Source organism: Buteo buteo, chromosome 23 (assembly GCF_964188355.1).
Source record: "Buteo buteo chromosome 23, bButBut1.hap1.1, whole genome shotgun sequence".
Taxonomy (NCBI): domain Eukaryota; kingdom Metazoa; phylum Chordata; class Aves; order Accipitriformes; family Accipitridae; genus Buteo; species Buteo buteo.
This window is the reverse complement of record NC_134193.1, coordinates 12,657,177-12,678,473: the sequence shown is the minus strand read 5'-3', so window position 1 is coordinate 12,678,473 and position 21,297 is coordinate 12,657,177. Positions and strand designations below refer to the sequence as shown.

At 46.6% G+C, this 21,297-nt stretch overlaps 1 protein-coding gene across 6 annotated transcripts in view; it reads right to left on the bottom strand.

The window, feature by feature from the left end:
* NSMF (NMDA receptor synaptonuclear signaling and neuronal migration factor) overlaps positions 1–21,297 on the bottom strand; it is a 54,176-nt gene that overhangs the window by 20,873 nt on the left and 12,006 nt on the right. For 4 of the 6 annotated variants that reach the window (XM_075056167.1, XM_075056169.1, XM_075056172.1 and 1 more), the window contains 3 exons: positions 12,683–13,162; positions 6,938–7,013; positions 4,090–4,158 (listed from right to left, as the gene is read on the bottom strand). In XM_075056167.1, the coding sequence (XP_074912268.1) occupies positions 4,090–4,158; positions 6,938–7,013; positions 12,683–13,162 (625 nt within the window). The remainder of the gene's footprint in view (positions 1–4,089; positions 4,159–6,937; positions 7,014–12,682; positions 13,163–21,297) is intronic. The other 2 variants (XM_075056168.1, XM_075056170.1) reach the window with 1 other exon arrangement.

The window sequence follows — 21,297 nt, the reverse complement described above, 5'->3', positions numbered from 1 at the left end:
TTTGTCAAGACTGTGGCTGTTTCTTTGAACTCCCTGCACTGGTAGTATGGGACAAGTGAGGTCCTACATGGCAGTCCTCTTCTCATGGCCTGCTTTCACTTTCCTATGACTAAGGCATACCTGTACTGTAACTTTGCTGAAGACACAGCTACTGCCCATGCTGGCAATGCTCCCTCTTTTCCTGGTAAAGAGCAGTAACTGCTCCCCTCTCTCCTTACTTCCACACACACTTCAGCAGGAAAGTGGGGTGCCCAGGCTCTGCCCTGCTAGGCAGCATGCACACACCATGCTCATGGCTGTGCTCATTCCCAAACGCATTCACAGCAGCTGCTAAAATCCCACCCATGCTGTTAGCAACCATGCAGCCCGTACTGCTCTCCACGGCAAAGAGCTGGGAAAGACTGACACAGCTTCTTCCTTCTCAGACAGCACTGTTCAGCAAGCCTGACTGTCCTCATGGGCTTGCTCTCCGCTAATGCTGCCTGCCTAATCACATGCTTCCCTGCCCAGGACTCACAGGCAGAGTTCGGTGGGGCTGCAGAGTACACAGCTCCAGGGTAAAGTCCACCACAGGGTAAGCCTTGGGGAGCAGCTACACCCCATCATCAGGTCTGTGTAAAACAGACCGACCTGGCCACTCCTGAGAGACCATGGCAAAGGCACTCCTCATCCAACCCCTCCGAGGGCCAGGGACCTGTTTCCCTTAGTTTCTCATCACTCGCCTAGACAGGAACCAAACAGGACAGGAACTAAACAGGACACCAGAAGAGACACAGGGAAGAAGCAGCACATGACTATCAAGAAAAGTGTCACCTCTCCGTGAACCCTACTTAGCCAGGGTGACTTCACTCTGCAGTGCAGCCCCCATGGCCCCCAGGGATGTCAGCGAGCCCATGTACCAGCAGCCTGCACAGAGAGGGGGAGCCTTCCTAGATTCACTTCTGCCCCATCAACATACACTGCAGACATCAAGCAAGAGACTACTGCTGGTGAAACGGGTAAAAAGACAAGTCGTCTAGCTCACACACAGGTTAGTGGGATGAGTAAGGACATGATACAACCATGCAGATGCTTTAGCAAACTAATTGGACTAGAAGACACTTCCAGGACCGACATGAAGTTGTTCAGAGAAAGTCAGATCCGTCTGCTCCTATATAGAGAGATCAACACAAACGCAGCCCTCATGGGAGAGTACTTAACCCATGCCACCTTCTGCACTGTCCCCCACTTTGGCTTTGGATCCCATGTTGTCATCAGGATCCAAATTCAGCAGCTCAGGAAGGAAAACTAGCAGCTGGGTAGTGAAGCTTGGGAGCAACATTATTCCATGACAAATTTCCATCTGCACTTGAGCTATTAATGTTATTTTACAAAGATTTATTTTAGCTCTACTTGCATGTGTGAAGATTCACTGCTGTGGATCAGAAAACTGCCCCCTTTAGACAAGTAACTAAACCAATTCGCTTCACTAACACATGCTGGACTGGCTCTATGTACAAAGCCTTCTGGGGTGTGTGATGACTGATAACATGGGCTGTCTTATGGTGCGTTAGATTCAAATCCAAATAAATACAATATTTTAAGGGAACCAGGGTCAGTCTTTACACAGAAAGGTCTTAGACATATGTTGTAACTCATCAGAATGAAAATCTTTATGGTGCATTGTGAGACCAAGATCATACCAGACACTGAGCACCAACGTTAATTGCCAAGGCCACTGTTAGATCATTTGGGCTTTTGGCATTTTGGAGTAAAATCCATTTTTCTGTTAAATGCTCAGTTGTCCTCCCCGTAGAGGAGCTTCTTCAGACCCTGGGGGGAGAAAGGGTAAAGCAGTCTTTGCCATAGAAGAGTGCTGCCCCCAGCTGCCTAGACAGCTTGGTCTCTCCCATGAGTGTGGGTTGAGGGCAGCTGTCTAGATACCTCTCCTAAATACTGCTGAGAGCAACTCCAGGTGGAATCCAGCTGCTCAAGGTTAACCATTGCATAAATGCTCGGAGAATGGACAAAGGCCTTTATTTCCTTCTCATCTCTTCTAGAAAAAAAAGCACTTTGGAAAGGAGGTGCAAGCCTGGGACTGCCTCTTAATGTGGGCATCCTCTGGTCATCTAGATCCTTCTGAGGGCTTTTTACAGCTGTATTGGCCCTCAGGCCCCTCTGTGCTTGCATGTTAAGCATAAATGGACTGGCACAGCACCCCTGGGGGAGCCACAATCTGCTCTGTGAGCAGTGGGGCTACATAAACCTGCCCAGTCTTCCTGCCTGGCTCCTGCAATTGCACCCAGAAAAGCCAGTGTTATTTGATTACCTGCAAGATCTCTTCACCCATCGAAATTCAACAAGCATCCCTCAAGTTACAGTGATAAAATCTCCCTATTACTCCCTTTCCTGAACAGTCCTCCTCCTGACAGGCTCCAGCTTGCCATGTGGTCTGCACGACCCTATGTCACCTCCACAGTATCTATCCCAGCCAAAAGGTCTCCAAGACACAGCAGCCCTACTCCACACACTCTGCAACTCTGCCTGCAGTGGTTCATTTGCACTCTTCAGAGAAGCTTTTTCGTTACCCAGAGGTCAACGACAGAATTACTGACATACTTCAATGCCCTGCAAAACTCCTGACAGCACCTCTCACATTCTCTTCCCCAGCTCCCCCTTGCAGCAATCACAAGGTTCAGCAAACCACTGGGCATCACTCGCTCTCAAGGCAGCATCCATTGAGTGCCATGCCACCCAAACCAGCCTCCCTGTGCACCAGACACACAGGGCCAAGCACTGAAGGGGCTGTGCAATAACAACTGAACTTCTGAAACACCTGAGGCCATGAAGGGCTGCACAACAAGCATTCAAACTGTGGTTGGGCTGCGGTCCTCCTCAATCCCTGGAGAAGAGAGCTGAACGCTAACTACCAGCAGTCCTTACTGCTGGCCAGGGTCTGCTTGCATGACACAGCCAAAAATCCATCATTGCTATCCTATCTCCTCTCTTCTGACAAGGTAAATGCAGATGGGTTCCAGCTATACAATTCTGCCTAGACCTTCAGTGTCCACAGGAGGTGAAGGGACATGCTGGCCACTCAACACAATGATGACATGACTCCGTCCTCTATCCTGACCACACCGAGGTATTTGACTCCTACTCCTGTACTCGCAAGCCACACAAACAAGCCATTTTCTAACAAAGACTTGCCTCTTTCTAACAAATTCTGAGAAATCTCTTTCTTTTTAAAGACACACTGTCTATTTATTTATAGTGTCTTAAGTTTTGGTTCTTATTTCTCTTCATTATTGATGAAAAAAACCACCACCCTTAAGTTGAAAAAAAAAAAAAAATCTTCCTGGCAATTTCCCAGTTAAGAAAACCTGATGTTTTTCTCCCGCGGTGTTTTGAACAGTGCTGAAGTCATCATGGCAGTTTTTAACCAATGACACAAATGCTGTGTTATCCTTCTTAGTAGGCTGCCAAAATACACGAGCCTTGGCACATTTAAAAAACCAGAACAGTTCTGATTACCACAGTGGCTAAGTGATGTGCCCTGTGAAGCCAGCAGGGCCCTTCTGTAATAGCCAGATGGGTCCCAATAGCCAGATGGGGAATCAGTCCCCATTGCCTTTTCTTTTCTTTTTAAAAAAAGATTTTAAAAATGGACTTCTGGTCACTAGAGATGTTAATTTTGCCTAGGTCTCAGACTTTTGAGGTGCATTTGTAGATGCAGTAACAGCACATGAAAAGTATTCAGCTAACCTCAAACAAATTCCAAGTATTTGGGAGAGGGCTGGGGAAATTGCATCTTTAATTTTTTTTATATATATTATATATTTTTCTGCCTAAGACACAGATCCTGTATATTATATTTGGAAGCTTAAAAGAAACTTGACAGTGTTCCTTTAAGAAGATGGAGATCAGCGATCTTGAGCACTGCAGCATCATTCACCTCCACATTTCCAACACAGCCACTGCTAGTGTCCCTACGAACACCAACACAGACAGGGACAACCACGTTCAACGTCATCAAGCGTCAATAATGACACCCGAAGGGCCCATGCAACACCAGGCAAGGTTACAGCTATGGGAGAAAACGGGCCCTACCTCTGTATAACAGCTGCAGAATCATTCTCTCGTTTCCGTCTCTTCCTCTCTGCGTAGCCCCTGAATGCCCTGGGAAACCATTTTAAGCCATTAACCAACTACACAGCTTTGAACTGGAGAGGACATGAAACACAGACAGGAAAGCTCTCACCAGACAACAAAGAGAGATTAGGCTGACCGAGGAAGTCAGCCAGCCTTGCAGGACTGCGTGCGAGTCAGGGGCCAGGCAAAAGACTCACCAAACCAAAGGTCCTCACTCACTAGGGTAGGTGGCTGGACAAGCAGTTGTTCCTAAAGCAAACATGAGTGGCCAGAGCACAGCCCAAAGAACGGAGGTGAGCAGCCATCATCCCTGCTACGGAGGAATAGACCTAGGAGACTGCAGACACAAAACCTCTGTACACCAGGATCAAGAGGGACAAAAGCATGCTAGCAACTGTAGTCTCCATTTCGAAGATGAGGATGGTTGCAGTGTGATCCATGTAGGCCTATGAAGTGTAGCCATCTAACCTCTTGCCAGCTAACAACCCTAGCATAGGGAAAGCATGAGTGAATATGATGGACAGGAGAGTAGAGGAGAGAAGAGGAGAGTTTATCCAGGACACCAACAGACAAGGAAATAAAAAAACAAAGATTATACTTACGAGATGCTAGAGATTCCAGGAGATGCAGGGAAAAAGAAAGAAAAGATGAATTCATTAGTGCTCAGCCCTGGCCAGCGTTCTGAGGGAATTCTCACTCCAGAAGGAATATTTCTTGTTAGGTGGAAGGAAATTGCTTTTTAAATTAAACATTTCTTAGTGGTGAGACTCCTATCTGACCAAACTAAATCCTCCCTGGGGCAGCATTGGCATGTGGCTTAGATGCAAATTAAGCTCCATGTAGACCCAGAGAACATGCAGATGCACAACTGGCAGCTGAACGTGCCCTGTCAGGCTACAATGGGAGCTCAACATCATGGGCTTCTGGAGCAGGGAGACCTTCTCCCACAGTGATAAGGACTTGTGAAGTCAGCTCATGCTGTCTGGTCTATGAAGGAAGCAAGCACAGTGGGCTGAAAACGCTAGAGCAGAGGCCAGGAGGACAGGGACACATGGGGGAACCAGCCCAGCCAGCTTTAGGGAGGTGCCCTGAACTTTTGGAGATGTTTCTATGCAATTTCTAGAGGCAGCACAGATTCTCCAGAAACATTAACCAAGGAGCTATGTTAACCAGGGGAGCTGTGCTCCTCAAGGGTTTCCTTAGGGCACTGTTCCCCAAACCAACCTTGCTTTGGCCTTCAAGCCCCATAAGCCCTGCACGGGCCATCATCCTGCAACAAACCTTGTGGCCGGCAAAGATGGCTTCAGATAGCAAAGAATATGCCGAAAGGCAAAGGAAACGTGCTGATTTTGTGCATGGTTTGATGTATCAGATCAGAACTGTAAAATACCATTCACTGTTACCAGCCAACGTTTTTAAAGAGCAAAGCAAGTATCTGTCAAATTGCCCTTGGGCTGCCCACAGGCCCTGTCAGCCTGGTGCCCAGGAGCGTTAACCAGCTGGGATGCCACCAGATTTACAGTCCCTGAAAAGGAGGCAGGGGGACATAGGGAGTCAAGTAAGAAAAGCAGCACTAGGACAACACAGAGAGAGCAGAAGCCCATGGAGGCTCCTCACTTCCACTGTCAGGGTGGGATTAGCACCCCACCACCACACATCAGATTCTGCAGACTGGCACCAGGCATATGCCTCCCCAGTGCTGTTCCCCATGCCAGGAGGGTGGGTCACACCTCCAGCTGAGCTGGAGGGGAAGGGCATGAAGATAAGCGTTTTTTTCTGGGGGATGCAGATCCTTTCCAACATCTCAGCAGCAAACCCTCTCCCCAACTCCAGATCCAGCCCTCCCTGCATCAGTCCCTACAGGTCTGATCCAGTCTGGGTTATGCCAAGATCAACAGTCAGCCTCTTTTCAGGATTTGGGAAGGGAAAGGTACAAGGGAAAGAAGAAACAGTAGAGAAATGGATTACAAAAATGGACACCAGATTAGACAAGGAGAAATAAAGAGAGCAGTAGAGCTAAGGGTGACACAGACATTGGAAGAAGGACACAGGAAAAAGGTGACAAGGCTGGAGAAGGGCCTTAGAAGGTCGAACAGTGTCTCATTTCCCTCATTGCTTGCCTTGGCTTTCCAGACAGGTAGGAAATACTTAATCGGGAATACAGCATTTCCTGACAACCTGGGTACAATCTGAAAACGAGGCTTCCCTTATTCTCTTCAGTCCTTTGAGAACTGCCTCCTCCCAACATACAGCAACCAGAGGCACCAAAACCTGTGTGGAGTGTGGAAGGAAACACTGTTCCTAACTCAGATCTGTTCACACTTTGCAGAGATTTTACTGACACCTTCTTCAAATGACCAGACCAGCACAGAAGCTGTAGGGCTACATCTCATCCTATAGAGATGCACTCCTCTGGAGTGATGGATGCAGGGCAAGCCTAGAGTAACAGTCCCTCAGGGCAGTGGCTGCAGCAGAAGCAAGTGGTGGAGGGTCTCAGCTGGTGGTCCCACAGGATCCTCGCTCTGCAGAGGCAGCCAGTGACAGGGCATAGTATCACAGAGAAAATAAGGGAAGCAGAGAAGAGCTGGGTAGCCCAAGGAGTAAAAGAAGGTAAAACCAAACAAGTCAGAGTAGTAGGAAAGAGAACTCATAAGTGCAAAAGAGTTATTAATACAAGACAAGGTTCTCTCTCTCTCAGCCCCAGACTGTGGTGCCAAACCAATTGCTCCAGGCTCTGAGATATAGCTTTGAGTGGGCCGCAAACTTTAAGATACACAACAAAAGCTACAGCAGTAGTTTCACTTACGCTTGCATAGTTGTAGTAGCAGTTTGAAAACTGAAGAGGTTCTCTTTTGGGAACCAGGTTCGTATGGGGACATCATCTGGAAGAGAGAGAGCAAAACCTGAGAATCCAGTGGGCAGAGATATCGTTCAGACAGCAAGACTTTCCAAGCTCTTGCAGTACTTTTCTTTAGCATCCTGCCCTGTACTAAACAGGAGAGTCTCATCCTCCTTATATATATGCACACTACCACCAAGTGTTTTGTAAATTTACGCTAAGCCTGTCTATCAGGCTACTAAATGAAGAATGAAAGCCCTATCCTAAGTGTAGAAGATTAGAATAATCCAGGAATTACAGAAGGCACATTCAAACAAGAAAAAAAAAAAATGGGGAAAGAAACATTTTTCATTAAAAGCATTTTCCAGCCTCTGCCTTTTCCTTAGTACCATTGATTTGAAATGTCCCATTCATCCAGTTCTTTGACACAGACTCCTGTGGAAGACAAAAAGCATTCACCTTCCTCTCTTCAGAAATGTAAACCTGAGAAATACTCTTTTTCCACCACTGAAGTTTCACTAAACCCCTCACACACCTGCTCCTGATGACCTGGCCTTCATCAGTTTTTCTGGTTTTAGAAGTCAAACTGCACATCAGCGATACAATCTGCATATTAAGACTGTGCTTATTTGGTCCCCTACATTTGTAAACTGCCCTGCCTGAACCAACGTGGATTATTTCCTAATTCCGTTGCATTAGGACACCGCATCATCTTCACGTAATGATGTATTGGTTTTATGTGGCAAGGTTTTGGTAGCGGGGGGGGGGGTTACAGGGGTGGCTTCTGTAAGAAGCTGCTGGAAGCTTCCCCTGTGTTCGAGAGAGAGAGAGACCATATTAGTCGGCTCTAAGACGGACCCGCCGCCAGCCAAGGCCGAGCCAATCAGTGATAGTGGTAACGCCTCTGTGATAACATTTTTAAGAAGGAAAAAAAAGTTGGGAGACTGAGAAACAGCCGCTGGAGAGAGGAGTGAGAACATGTAAGAGAAACAAGCCTGCGGACACCAAGGTCAGTGAAGAAGGAGGGGGAGGAGATGCTCCAGGCGCCGGAGCGAAGATTCCCCTGCAGCCCGTGGTGAAGACCCTGGTGAGGCAGGCTGTCCCCCTGCAGTCCAGGGAGGTCCACGGTGGAGCAGATCTCTACCTGCAGCCCGTGGAGGACCCCACGCCGGAGCAGGTGGGTTCCCGAAGGAGGCTGTGACCCCGTGGGAACCCTGCGCTGGAGCAGGTTCCTGGCAGGACCTGCGGATCTGTGGAGAGAGGAGTCCACGGAGCAGGTTTTCTGGCAGGACTTGTGACCCCGTGGGGGACCCGCACTGGAGCAGTGTGCCCCTGAAAGACTGCACGCCGTGGAAAGGACCCATGCTGGAGCAGTTCGTGAAGAGCTGCAGCCCATGGGAATGGCCCATGTTGGAGAAGTTCGTGGAGGACTGTCTCCCGTGGGTGGGACCCCATGCTGGAGCGGGGAAAGTGTGATGAGCCCTCGCCCTGAGGAGGTGAAGCGGCAGAAAATAACGTGTGATGACCATAAACCCCATCCCTGTCCCCCTTGTGCCGCTGGGGGGGCTTGGTGGAGAAATCCGGGAGTGAAGTTGTGCCCGGGAAGAAGGGAGGGGTGGTGGGAAGGTGTTCTGAGATCTCGTTTTATTTCTCATTACCTTACTGTGGCTGATTTGTAATTAATTGAGCTAATTTTCCCTAAGCTGAGTCTGTTTTGCCCATGACGGTAATTAGTGAATGATCTCTCCTGTCCTTATCTCGACCCGCAAGCTTTTGTTATATTTTTCTCTCCCCTGTCCAGCTGAGGATGGGGGAGTGATAGAACGGCTTTGGTGGGCACCCGGCGTTCAGCCAGGGTCAACCCATCACAAATGACCACTAAGACAAAAAGCAGACAGCAAAGTAAGTCACTAATTATGCGTGTGGGATGGTGGTGACCAGGAGGAATCTGACCAAGTAGCAGCTCCTACTGAGAACTCTCAGGCTGAACTTGGTCAGGCAGGGAATCAGAAGTGTATTAAAATCCATGGACACAAGACATGCAAGATCTGAGTGGATTGGATCCCTGTGATTTTGGGCTACCTGATTTTTCACCTTGCTTCACTTCCAGTTTGTGGCTTCCTTGCTTAATGCCTTGCCACATGTTGCTGATCATGTGTCTTGCTTTATTCATTCAAGTTTTAAGATCATTAGCAACTATGGTATCTTAGACATTAATATTCTGGCATTGTCAAGAGAATTTTTTATTCACTTTCATTGGCCAAAACCCAATCAAACCCTGCATGCGTACTGCAGACATAATTACTACAGACCAGATATCTTACCAAATGTTCTGTACAGATCATTATCTACTACAGACTGATCCTGCCGTTTCCTGAAAGTACATAAAGTGGCTGCAATTACAGATGCAAAAAATGCTAAATACAACTGGGAAGGCTTCCTTTGAAGTGAAGCTTCCAAGAAATCATATAGAAAGCTGTAACAGACACTCTTTCTCAGCTAACAGTTTAGGTCAAGCCTTCTATAAAGGCACCCTAAGGAAATACATATGTTAAATGGAAACTGCATTCTAGTATGCTAAATACTTATTATGAAGTTCCTATGTCTGCTTTCCTCCAAAAAACAGATAGAAAAGAAATGCAAAACAGCTCAAACTGTAAATGAATTACTTGTTTGAAGTCTCAAACCCACAAATGTGGTAAAGGAGGAGAAGTCATACAAATTCCTTTTTAGCCAACAATTCTGTACAGACTTGTCAGGGACTATGCATCTCAAAAGACTGACAATCTCTTAATATATTTTACAGCTTTTAAGCCACTAGCTTCGATTCAAAGCAGAGCTTATGAACAACAGCTAATACCCTTATGAGGTTTTGCCTGGACAATAGCTGGAAGCCTCCCCTCCTTTTCTGATAAACAGGAGTCAACACAGGAAAGATATCACTCCCCTACCCATAGCACTCAATGGAGAATAAAGGATTTGTGACCCTTCAGAGGGGCCTCTTTACCAGCCAGAGGTAGAAGAGTAGCAGAGAAGCACACAGCTGGGGACTAGGGAGCACAGCTCAGACCCAGAGCTATCCAGCTAATTAAAATTCAGATTATAAGTATGACTGTTTTGTTTCCAGGAGCAGGTAGCTTGCTCCTTTTTGGCCAGGCAGAGCACCTTGTTCTCCTTTCTTGGTACCATCAACTGTGATGAAATAGTCAAGGAACCATAGGCCTGGGTAAGACTGAAGGAACACCACCACCACATTTCGCATCTCCAGCCTCTTGCCAGGCTGCATGAAAATCTCAGCAACTCTGCCCATGAGTGGATATGTTTGTATCAGATGCTGGGAGCAGCACAGGAGAAAACAGCTTGTGCTTCCCTGGAATGGTGTTAGGCATCATAAACTCAGCATAAAAATCCATATTAAACTATGCCAATCTGGCCTAACTGCCATGAGTGTTGGTTTGCAGCAATAATGTATCATGTAAATCCAGAGAAAGCAGCACTGTAAAGTGAACCTCTGGGGAAATTAGTCTCTCTCTCGTCTCCATTCATCTCTGCTCCATTTTCTCTGCTAGCCATGCATGAAGGACATTCCAAGAAATACCTCTTGCAACCTGTGACAGTTGTGCCATTCAATTCTCATTTTTTCTCTGAGTAACAATGCTTGGATAGAGAACGCAAACGAGACCAAGTTGAGAAAACTTTCATTCCGTGATGCCAGTGCTATGATGGTATTTGGTCTTAGAGGCACAGTGCTGCCTGTGCAGCCACACGTGCAAGCATTCAGAAGCTTGAGGCAAGCACCAAGGGTAGCTGCTGCCTGCTTGTATGAGACACGAAATACTCATGGAGGCATCTGCAGGTTCAGTGCTGTCCGCTTTGTTCCCACTTAAGTAACTATTCCGATATATTTTCAGAAAGGCAAATCTCCATTTCACACTGATAACTGGCCCTAACAAAAAAAATGCTGCCTAGTTGAAAACAGATATTATAAATCCCAAGGCCCAGAAATGGAACGTGGCATCCCTCTATAGCATTTGCTAGGACATGTTTTCCAGCAGAGGCGTTTAGCTCCAGCTACGAGGAGTTAAACTCTTCCATTAGTGATCTGGAGCTTCCTTTGGTTCTGTATCAAGTAACCTGCTTCAGTCCCACAGTGCATAGTACAATTTTGATTTGTTCAGGAAAGTTTTCAACATAAATCCATCAGCACTAGAACAGGAAATCTTCACTTTCTTAATTCAGTACTTATCATGAGGCTGCAACCGATTCAACTCAGCACCCTGATCTCCAGAAGACCAAGCCCCTGGGGTTGTGATCTCCTTTCCTGAAATGGCTTTCTTTTTCTATCCTCACACAAGCTTTCTGGCTGTGCTGTCATTTGCACGGCCATCTTTTAACAGCTAAACCACATGTGATCATAAAACCATAAAAGGTTTCCATACAGGAAAACTCTTCTCACTCCTTTTCTTGCACTTAGGCAATAAAAATAATAAAGTCTAAACTTGCACATGTAGTGAAGCCCAAAAATCACAGGGAACAAACAGAGGAACAATGCTTAAAAACTACACACAGGAGTTAGTGGGACTGTAGGTGTTCTGCACATTTGATAATCAGTTCTTCTTTTTATTATTATTCAGTATTAGGCCATGTATTAATTTAGTCACATAATTTCAAGCATCTAGGTATGAAAATATGGTCCAGAACCCAAACTTTCAGTGATTTTACCTGCAGTAAATATCACTATGATATTTACCAGGAAACTATGAACCCAGGAAAGATGTACACTTTGATCTCCACAGTCCTTAATCTCTTTCCAAGGAGAAAACCTTGACCTTTCTTGGCTGGACACTCCACTCTAAAAGCCTTGATGTGTGTTTACAAATAAAAAAAATCAGACAAATTAGGTCAGACTCTTTGCCAGCCACATACAGAGCTGACAGGCAAGGATCAACTGCCTCCTAGCTTATAATTCAAAGCACATAGATTGTGACATATATTTGATTAATGGTTAAGTTTTTAAAGACAGTCAGGGATTTTTTTCATGCAGTTGAATAAATTACAAGCCCTGTTCCCTGAGAACACTGAACAAATGGATAGTGAGTGGGTTATTTGCTAGTATTTATTGAAATCCCATGAGGTGGCACTACTAGAGGGACCCTGCTAAACTGCTTCCAGCCATGCAGATGAGCATTTTGGGGACACACCGAAGTACAGAAGACCATACCTGAGCTGAGCTGAGGCTCCTGCTAAGCACCCTGGCACATTCAGCCCCAGAATGAGGCAGAGGAGAGAGGGTCCTCCTTTGAACTGCCTCCTGGATGAGTATAAATGTACGTGCATTGACACAGTCCCTCCTCTCTTGCTCTTCCTTCAACAGAAAGGGAGCCCACAGAGATCACCCTCACTAAGCTACACGAAGCTGTCACAAAAACCAGGTCATCTGCTGCTTACAAGCTAGAAGCAGACACAATGGAGCTTGGATGAGCTGGCCTCAAACTGAGCTTAGCTTATTTCAAACTCCTCCTTTGACAATTCCTTTCCACGAATGCTGGTGCAAGGTACCAGTAAGGTGCTGCAGGAGAAACACTACAGGGCCCAACTTGAGGCACATGGCAATGAAATCTCCATGCTGGGATGAGGCGGATGTCACCCTTCACCTCTATCTCGATAAGTCCCTTTGTGTCCTCCCAGCACCCAGCATTCACCCTTACTTACCAGACACTCGATCAACACTATACATCCTCTCCAGCCTTTTTCTGTGCCACCCGGTCTCACTGGATTGCTGCTGCTCCAGGTCAAAGGAATGTTGGGAAGGGGCAGCCAGCCGGGTGCAGTTTGGGCACTCCTTGGAGCCCTGCCGGCTGCCTGGCCAGCCCTTGCAATGCCTGCTAACACCGTGAGAACCGTCAGTGCTGTGCACTTGGTGGCCATGGTGGCATTCCTCTTGGGCAGCCCCCTTCATCACCACCAGTTCCATACTTTCATTCTCATGGTCTGACAGCATCGGCCTCTCGCCGGAGATCGTGTAGACTCGTGGCTTCGGTCCCTCGCTTGGCATCTTCTCTGCCTGCTCCTCAGAGAAGCTCCTCTCAAACTTGCCGTCTGAGATGACGGAGAGCCTGCGCTTGTTCTGTGCTGCCTGCTGCATCTCAGGGGAGTCCTCCTGTCCGATGTAGGAGTCTGCTAACAGGTGATCTGAAACAAAGGGCACACTTTCCTTAAAACCAAAGCACCCCAAACGCTGACAAATTCAGGAGGATCTTTGTTACTGTTGCAGAAAGCCGAAGTGGGGAAAGAGATATGGTAGGTTACCCCAGGAATCTTTTCAGATCAGCATGTGCCCATAGCCTTCTAAATCTCCAGAGCTGGTACTGAAATCAGAGACATTTCTCACAAATACACCCAATATTTTAAGCGTGCGTGGCCACCAAAAAAGGCTAGAAGCAAATGCAGGTCTCATTGCACAGCCTGAAAATGCTTATGTACAAAACAGCCCCTGTTCAGCTGCGCAGTCCTGTCTGCTTCAGCAGGTTTAGCCACACAAGGGCTACCAAGCTGGTGAAAGTTTGCAGAGCAAGGACCAGCACCAACTTCTCTAAGAAGTGACAAACTCTGAGTGTTTTGTGCACCAAGTTACTATTTTTTTAGAACTAAAGGAAAGGGGCAAACCATCAGGGTTTCGTCCGTCCCGTCCCCCCCAATTTTCTGCCAATTGTTTTGACATGAAAGAAAGACAAAAAGACTTCAGCCGACAGCTGCAACACAGCGTCCCGCTCTCTGCAGCGCCCCTGGTTAGCAGGCCTCATCGTGTGTGCAGATGGCGACAGCACAGCCTGAGGAAGCTGTCCTGAAGGAAAATACAGCCGCTCCCTTTGTAGGGAAGGAAGATCGAAAGGAGAGAGGCCCATAAGTGCAACTATCTTTGGAGCCCACACACTGGATGAAGTGCCAGGAAATCTCAGCATTTCCATGGCAATTCCATGCATGAACCCAACAGTAGCTCCCACCCACCTGCTAATCCTTTTTTCAAGCGGCTGTTAATTACCTCTTACACTTCCCTTCAGATGGGAAGCAGCTAGGGGACTGTTAAAAAGGCTCAGCAGGGAATGCATTATTCATGTGACTACTACCCCAGAAAAAATAAAATCATTAGTGTCCAGCACAGACAGCAGCCTTTTAAACAGAGGCAGAAAGCAAACCCAAGCCTTTACTTCATTAGATATTTAACGAACATCTTTCCTTTAGCTACTGAGTCATGAACTGGAAGAACTTGGCAAGAATGTGAGGCTTGGCTACCTTGTAGCTGGCCATGAAGGGATGAAGGAGGAAGAGACCTATCTCAGGACGAGCCTGATGTTGTATGTGTGCAACATGGACCTTTTACTACTGCCACATTCTGCCTCCTATGAAGTGCTCTTGTGTCACTCTGAAAAGAGCCCTCCCAAGCTGAGGATGTACACTTGCACCTTTTGAATCCAAACATCACCCTGGACTGTGCTTATGTTGCCCAGGGCCTCTCCCCCTGCTCTGAGACTGAACTGAATTGAGTGGGTACTGATAAAGCATGTCACCCTTAGCTCATTTTTCTGCTTGAGATACAGCTTCCTCCAGCACCACTAGGAGATAAATACATCTCTGGCCACTCTGCTCAAGAGCTGACTGTCAGGACCATTTAGGGTGACACAAGTCAGGTTCATTTCATTTGTCTCCTAGTGAGGCCTCACAATCTCTGGATACTGTAGCTGGCAGCTGTGTGACTCCTTGAGCTGACCAAGAGGAGCTGCCCGCAGGAGTCCTAAAGAAAGAGCTATGCCTCTTGAATCTATAGCTGATGCTGTCTTTCCAGACTTCACATGAAGTCCAAAACATGTGCCTAGGTGTAGTGAGGAGTCATGCACCTCACTGATACTGTCCAGGTAAAATGTGAAAGGCAGGCAGTGGTCTAGTTCACCCACAGTCTCCTGCACAGAGACAGCGTGGACATGTGCACCTCTTCCAGGAGGAAAGCCTGATGGACAACACCAGCCATCACCAGAACAACTACAAGCAATTCAAGTGGAAGAAGCTGCTCCACCAGCTGTCATTCAACAGCTTGTCCCCCAAGTCCTACCAGCTGCAGGATACAGTGTCATGGACCACCCAGTGCAGAAACTGTTCACAGGCGCCAAAGTCTCTCCAACCACTTGTCACCCCTCAGGAGGCAGCAGGCCACCACATTTGCTTTCCAGCAACTCAGACTCTCTCCAGTTCCAAGACTAACTGTGCTCTAGAGTGGGCATGTCTTGGGAAAACACCACCAAATGACTCTTCAAGACCTGCCAAGATCTGTGCTGGCTAATAGTGCCAAGCACACCATTTTTTAAATTAAAACCAAAGGGCAGTTCTAAGCACTTGTCTCAACTTGTCAAACTTACCAAGCTGTGTGGGCACAATGATGCTACATATTTCTTAAGACACCACAAAATAGTGGCTGATGGCTGCCCCTGTTCCTCCTGAAATGAATACTTCTATGGAAGACGTATAGCCTCATTAGAGCAAACACACAGGATTGTGCACCTTTCCTCACACGCTGACAATGCCACAATTCAAAGATCTGAGAATTTCTGAACTCTGGTATCTGTGGGTAAATGGAAAAATGAAATGCCCAAAGTATAGTATGTCTGAAAATGCTGATAAACACAAGTGCAGAGAGACCAATTCTGGTCTCTGTTTTATAAGCACTGAGGTCTATTCAGCCCCATAAAATGTACAGACATGTAAGTGGGACATCACTGGTTTCAAGTAATAGTCAATTTTTTACTGAAATCATGGCAGGGTTACAATTCTTGCCTGGATATATTTGACATAAACTACCTGTCTGATATAGCATGCAAAATGCAAGGATAATCCTTTCTTCCTATCTTACTTGTCCCTTACTCAAGGTGTTTTCACTTGTACTTATCTAGGAGTTTTCATGGTCTACACTACAAAGGTCTGCCACCACACCAATATGCTTTCTCTTTGTCAAAGAATTGGATAATTCTTTCTTTTCATTCAATATATCACTGTCAGTAACTACACAGTCGAGAAGCAACTTCATATGCAAAGGGAATGTGAAGCTTTATTCAAGATTTCTGGTTAATAAAGAATTTAAATACAGAAAAAAAATAGTATGGAACGAAAAGAGATTCAGCCATCCATCATAATGAATTACTGGCTCCAAAAACGATCTTGCACCATTTCAGGGAACAAGTCTGCGCTAGCATTCACACACATCTGCGTTCACGTACACCAGCAGCCCTGAGACGTTACCAGTGACCAGTTCCCTTGTCTGTGCTCGCAGTGAACTAGATTCAGGTGCCAAAGCACCGCACCTGCTTCCACTGTGGCATTTTACGTTAATAGTTTGCTTCTGCTAGGAGAGAAGTCAAGCTGGTCCAGAAATCAATGCTGAATTAAGTCTGAGCCACAGGGACATTCAGTGAAGAGAACCGAGAAACAGTAACAGGGGACTTCAGCAATAACTGGAATTGCCTTCTAAGAGTCAGCTGAAGCAGACTGCTGTTAACACCCTCTGCCTGGTTACTGCTGCTCCATTTCTATTCATTTTCACATTGCTCTTGCCATCTCTCCCACAACCAGCTGCTCCATCAAATTGCCACGCCAGCCCAGGACAGCGTGACTTGGGAAGCCTGGCACAGTGTCCTCCTCTCCAGCCACTCCAATGAAGCTGACCTGGTAATAACTCTGCTCTCCCACTTGCTTCCACCAGCAACACCTTTGTCTCACACAGCTGCAAAGCCACCTTGGAGCAGACAAATCAGGTTCCTCAGATTTCTTTTCCTCTAGGTTTGTGCTCTACATGGATTTATGGTGCCTGAGATACTTAACAGCAAGATGAAGGGAAGAGGACCAATGTACTTGATCTGCAGATCATGTGTCTATTGGTAACAGAAACATCCAATTTTCATCACTTCCCTGTCTACCTGGGCTAAGTCTAACAACCTGTCCAGAACCTGGGGGCTTGACAGTCTAGTCCCGAGGGCCAATCCACTTCTCGCCCCCCCTTGTTATTTACTTGAACACGTCTCTTTGGCTTCACTTGCTCCTCTGATATTTCTTTCTTCACCTTCCATGCAGCACTGCTCAACACAGTCGTTAGGGCATGCATATCACCAAAGACATGACCACCAACAGCAATAGTAATCTGTACTGGTTAATTTGCGGTATCTTGGGAAAGAAAGAATCCACAATCTTGGTACATGTAGTTCCTGATAATAAGGCATTTCTTACTATTAGGTACTTACAATACCACCTTTCTCATTCAGTAACTCTAACTTGAGCACCTCCTTTGACCCAGGTAACTAACTGTGAAAGGACTTCCACATTTTCTTTCACTGTCACAACAGTTTCTCTAGAGGAGGCAACATGCTGGGATAAGCCTCAGCTGACTGATGCCCATTCACAATAGTGGAGGGACTCATTGAGCCAAACTTGTATCTGATGCAGACTGCCTTGTAACCCCATGGGATGAGAAGTTTATAAATCAAGGCAGAATATAGCCACAAGGCATAGACAGAAGCTTAAAAAAAAAAAAGTCCCAAATTTATTACTGTATTTAGCAGCAAAACTGATGATTAAAGCACCTTAGATTTAAAACCTCAGCTCCAGCATCAGAAGCAAAGTGGCAAAGGGGAATCCAGATAAACCCTATTAAAAAAACATCTGTCATCTCAAAAAAATAAATTTCAGAAAAAGAATTCTCTCTTCCTTGCTCCAGTTCAGCTGGACCTCTCTGGACCTGATGTTTATAGTACCAACTTTAAAAGAAAGAACTGTCTTGGCCACTGAAGATGAATGGGAAGATTTTAGGTTTACAGCATATGGACTTGCAGCATTGTTCGTAGCAGTAGAAATGAAGCTAATGCTTTTTTTATTTTACATCAGTAGGAGTCCAGGTGATATCCTCAATGAGGAGAGCGGACAGCTGTACTGGCTAGAGCCCAGGGCATTGCAAAAACAGTAACATCTTTTCAAACAGCACAGCTGAGCAGTTTCTCTTGCAAGTTCAATTCTGAGACCTCCTGTATGCCTGCCACTGCCCCTCAGGTGTACTAAGAGGCTGTCAGGTCCTGTTCTCCTCTGCTCCCTCTCTGAGCATGCGTCAGAGCCACAGTGCAAAGCTCCCTACCACGTCAGCTCTGTCCTTCCCAACGCTAATGTACTGCAACGTGACCCCACCAGCACAGGGCTCCTGCCTTCAGAGACAGGCTGGCAGCCGACCTCACTGGTCTGCAGGGTTGAAACATAGTCAAGAAATAGGCATAGTAAAAACCAGGACATTTGTTCAAAATATTGAAGCATGAGGCAGGGATATAAAAACAGGGATACAGCAATTAAAAAAAGGTCACAGTGGCATTTCAGCTGCGCAGTAGCTTCAGAGTCAAGTGAGCAAACGACATGCACAATGTTCGCTATGGGGTTACCCAAAGCCTGACCAAGTGAGCCCTGCTGTGACTTTATCGGGTGCCTGACCCTACCGCTCCCAAGGATGGAATGTCAGACACTTCTCTGCAAAGGCACAGAGAAAAGACAAGGGCTGCTTCAGTAAGGGACCTGCTCTGAGAAAACAGAAGGTCACTTAACTATGACAAAATGGTTCCAATTAGTCATCTGTGCTGAAATGGGCCTAGGAAACAAACAAACTGAAGATGCTGTTGACATTGTGCCTCATAGATGAGTAACCTTTTAGTCTGGCCTGTAACGTTAATGTGAATAGATGAAATTGTTATTGTGAGACAAGACCCAAAGGAGCAAGTGGCAGCTCCACCACCGGCCTTAACATTTCCATGGTAACACTGTGACCTACGTTTTTATTCACTTTATAAGCAAACATCATATTCCACCACAAGTTTTATGATACACCCACACCATACCTGTGCTGGCCGAACATGGAAGCAGCCTGAAACCCTCAGAGATGAGATTTCACATCCCTGCTCTGCCCTGAACTCAAGCTGCCTACAAACCCTTCTGGAGCATGGGCTGTCTCTAGAAAGTCCACCTCCATTGCTCAAGGCCAGCCACACCACGTCAGCACAAGATACACTGACAGAGCTGGGCCAGTGTGACAGTACACCCCCTGCTCCCACACCAGGTGCGCTGCTGGGGTCCATCCTGGGGACAGAGGAACATCATCTAGAGAAAAAGGCAGACTCGGTGCTTACCCTGAATCAGGCTCCACTGGCAGCTCCACAGTCTGAACACCGGCAAATTGAAGGTCCCTTTTAAAGCACTGTATAGCTGCAGCCTTACTTCATGGCTTCATAAAAAACACAGTTCATGGGTCACTTGCTTGGACTGAAGCACCTGCAAAGTCTCAGGCTGGAGTTTCTCAAGCCCCATGTCAGTTCCTGGCAGTGTTAGGAATCTCCTCTGTTGCACGGCTGCTGCCCTCCACACACACACCTCCTCTTCTGAAGCAGCAGAAGCCACTACTGCCACTACTACCCATTGCTATTTGGCTTGGGGAAGCTCACAGGTGCCCTCTTGTCCTTATGAACTCAGTGTTTTCGCTGACAGCTGAAACATCATGCAACAACAAAGGAAAGAAGCGAAGACGACTTCTTTTGAGCTTAAAAAGAAGCTTCTTCCACTTTCAGGTAACTATCCCCTTTAGTTTGTACTGATGCAAACCAGTCAGAGTAGCCATGCTGTTTCTGCAATATCCACAGCGAATTTGGGTCAAAACCAGCTAGGCAGTTCTGGTCCAAGGCCCACCAACTCTGCAGCACCAAGCACACCTTATACTTGCTGGGATCTTTCCCTCTCTCTTGCTCCCAGAGGCTTTCATGTGCAGCTTCCCCAGAGCAGCCAGCCTGCAGCAGGCAGACCAGTGCTGCATCCTACAGGGCTCCAGCGGCAGCAGCAGCTGCCCTCCAAATAACCCAACTGAGCAAAACAGAAACTGCCTGATAAAGAAGTATCAGGAAAAAAACCAGCATAACCCCCTTCCTTTCCTCAGCAAACGATCCTTGTGTCTGAATCCCATCTCACCAGGGTGTACCACTGCTCCCTGAGAGAAGAGGAAATTTCTCAAATGCTCCACTTGGTGTCATTTTTAATTTCACTGCCCCATGCCCTCGGTATCTTTTTTCCTCTCATAGTTCCAGTACATGGAGATAAAGAAATCTAAAGCAGTATCTCAGTGTGGGGCCTCTGACATCTAAGCTGGGAGAAGGGGACTCTGGGAATGTCCAAAACTCTTTATTCCACAAACACTGGTGAGACTCTGAGTGATTATTTTTTCTGCATTTTGCTCTCTGCAGCCTTTTTACACTTCCCTTTCACAACATTTCAATCCTTTTCCCTATCTTTCTTCTAGATCTGTCCCAAGTGACACCCACTCCTACACTAAAAGCATGCCACAGACAAGACAAAGTCTTTGGAAGGTACCAGAAAGCTACGAGTGTCAGCAAGGACTCTGGCAACAGCCTTGCAGTCAGAATGAATGCTGAACCTGGGAGAGTGCTCTTCTTGGGAATCTTCCCAGACCTTCAGCATGCATGAATATGCCAGCAATGAACAGAGGCAGGAAGAGAGCAGGAGACATATTACCATCTCAGCACCAGATCCCTTCACAGATCTACATCCTATCAGCTGCAGCAGAGTCCAACCCTCCCTTTTTTCTAATTCCTCAGAATATCTTCTAGATCAGGAGAAAAAAAAAAAAATATCTGAGTGATTCCAAGGGGACAATCCCTTCATCTCCTGCCAACAACTTATACCCCATCACCAGGCAGCTTCCCTGTTCCAAAAGGGAAACAAAGAGAAGAAAAATCTGTATTGCCATCATCCCTGCTGTAACCTCACAGGACATGGTCAGAGCACTCCAAGACAAGCAATAGAGGAGAGTACCTCCCAAGTCACCCGGAAAAACCTCCTCCAGAATAAGACCTCGAAGAGTTGCATAGGAATAGTCACACAGTATTTCTGAGCCATGAAATTCTCAGGCCTCGCATCAGGAAGAATCAAAGGTGTAACCAATAACAAATACCCTCCCTCCCTCACCTCACCTTCTTCTTGCTATGTATACACCCTGCAGTACTCTGCAATCCTCTTCACCTCCTGGCAATGTTCAATTCCATACCCACTGCCCTAGTGAAGGAAGCAGAGCATGGATAGACTGCAATTTTATTGAAACAGAAGGTAAACAAAGCCTTGCAAATAACTCACCCCTCATTAAAATGCTCGGACATGGCAGCTGGCCCATCCTGATGATATACAATCCCTCTGTAGTTCATTACCACTCCCCAATTTCTTAAAGCCATTCTGCCACACACATACACACAAGC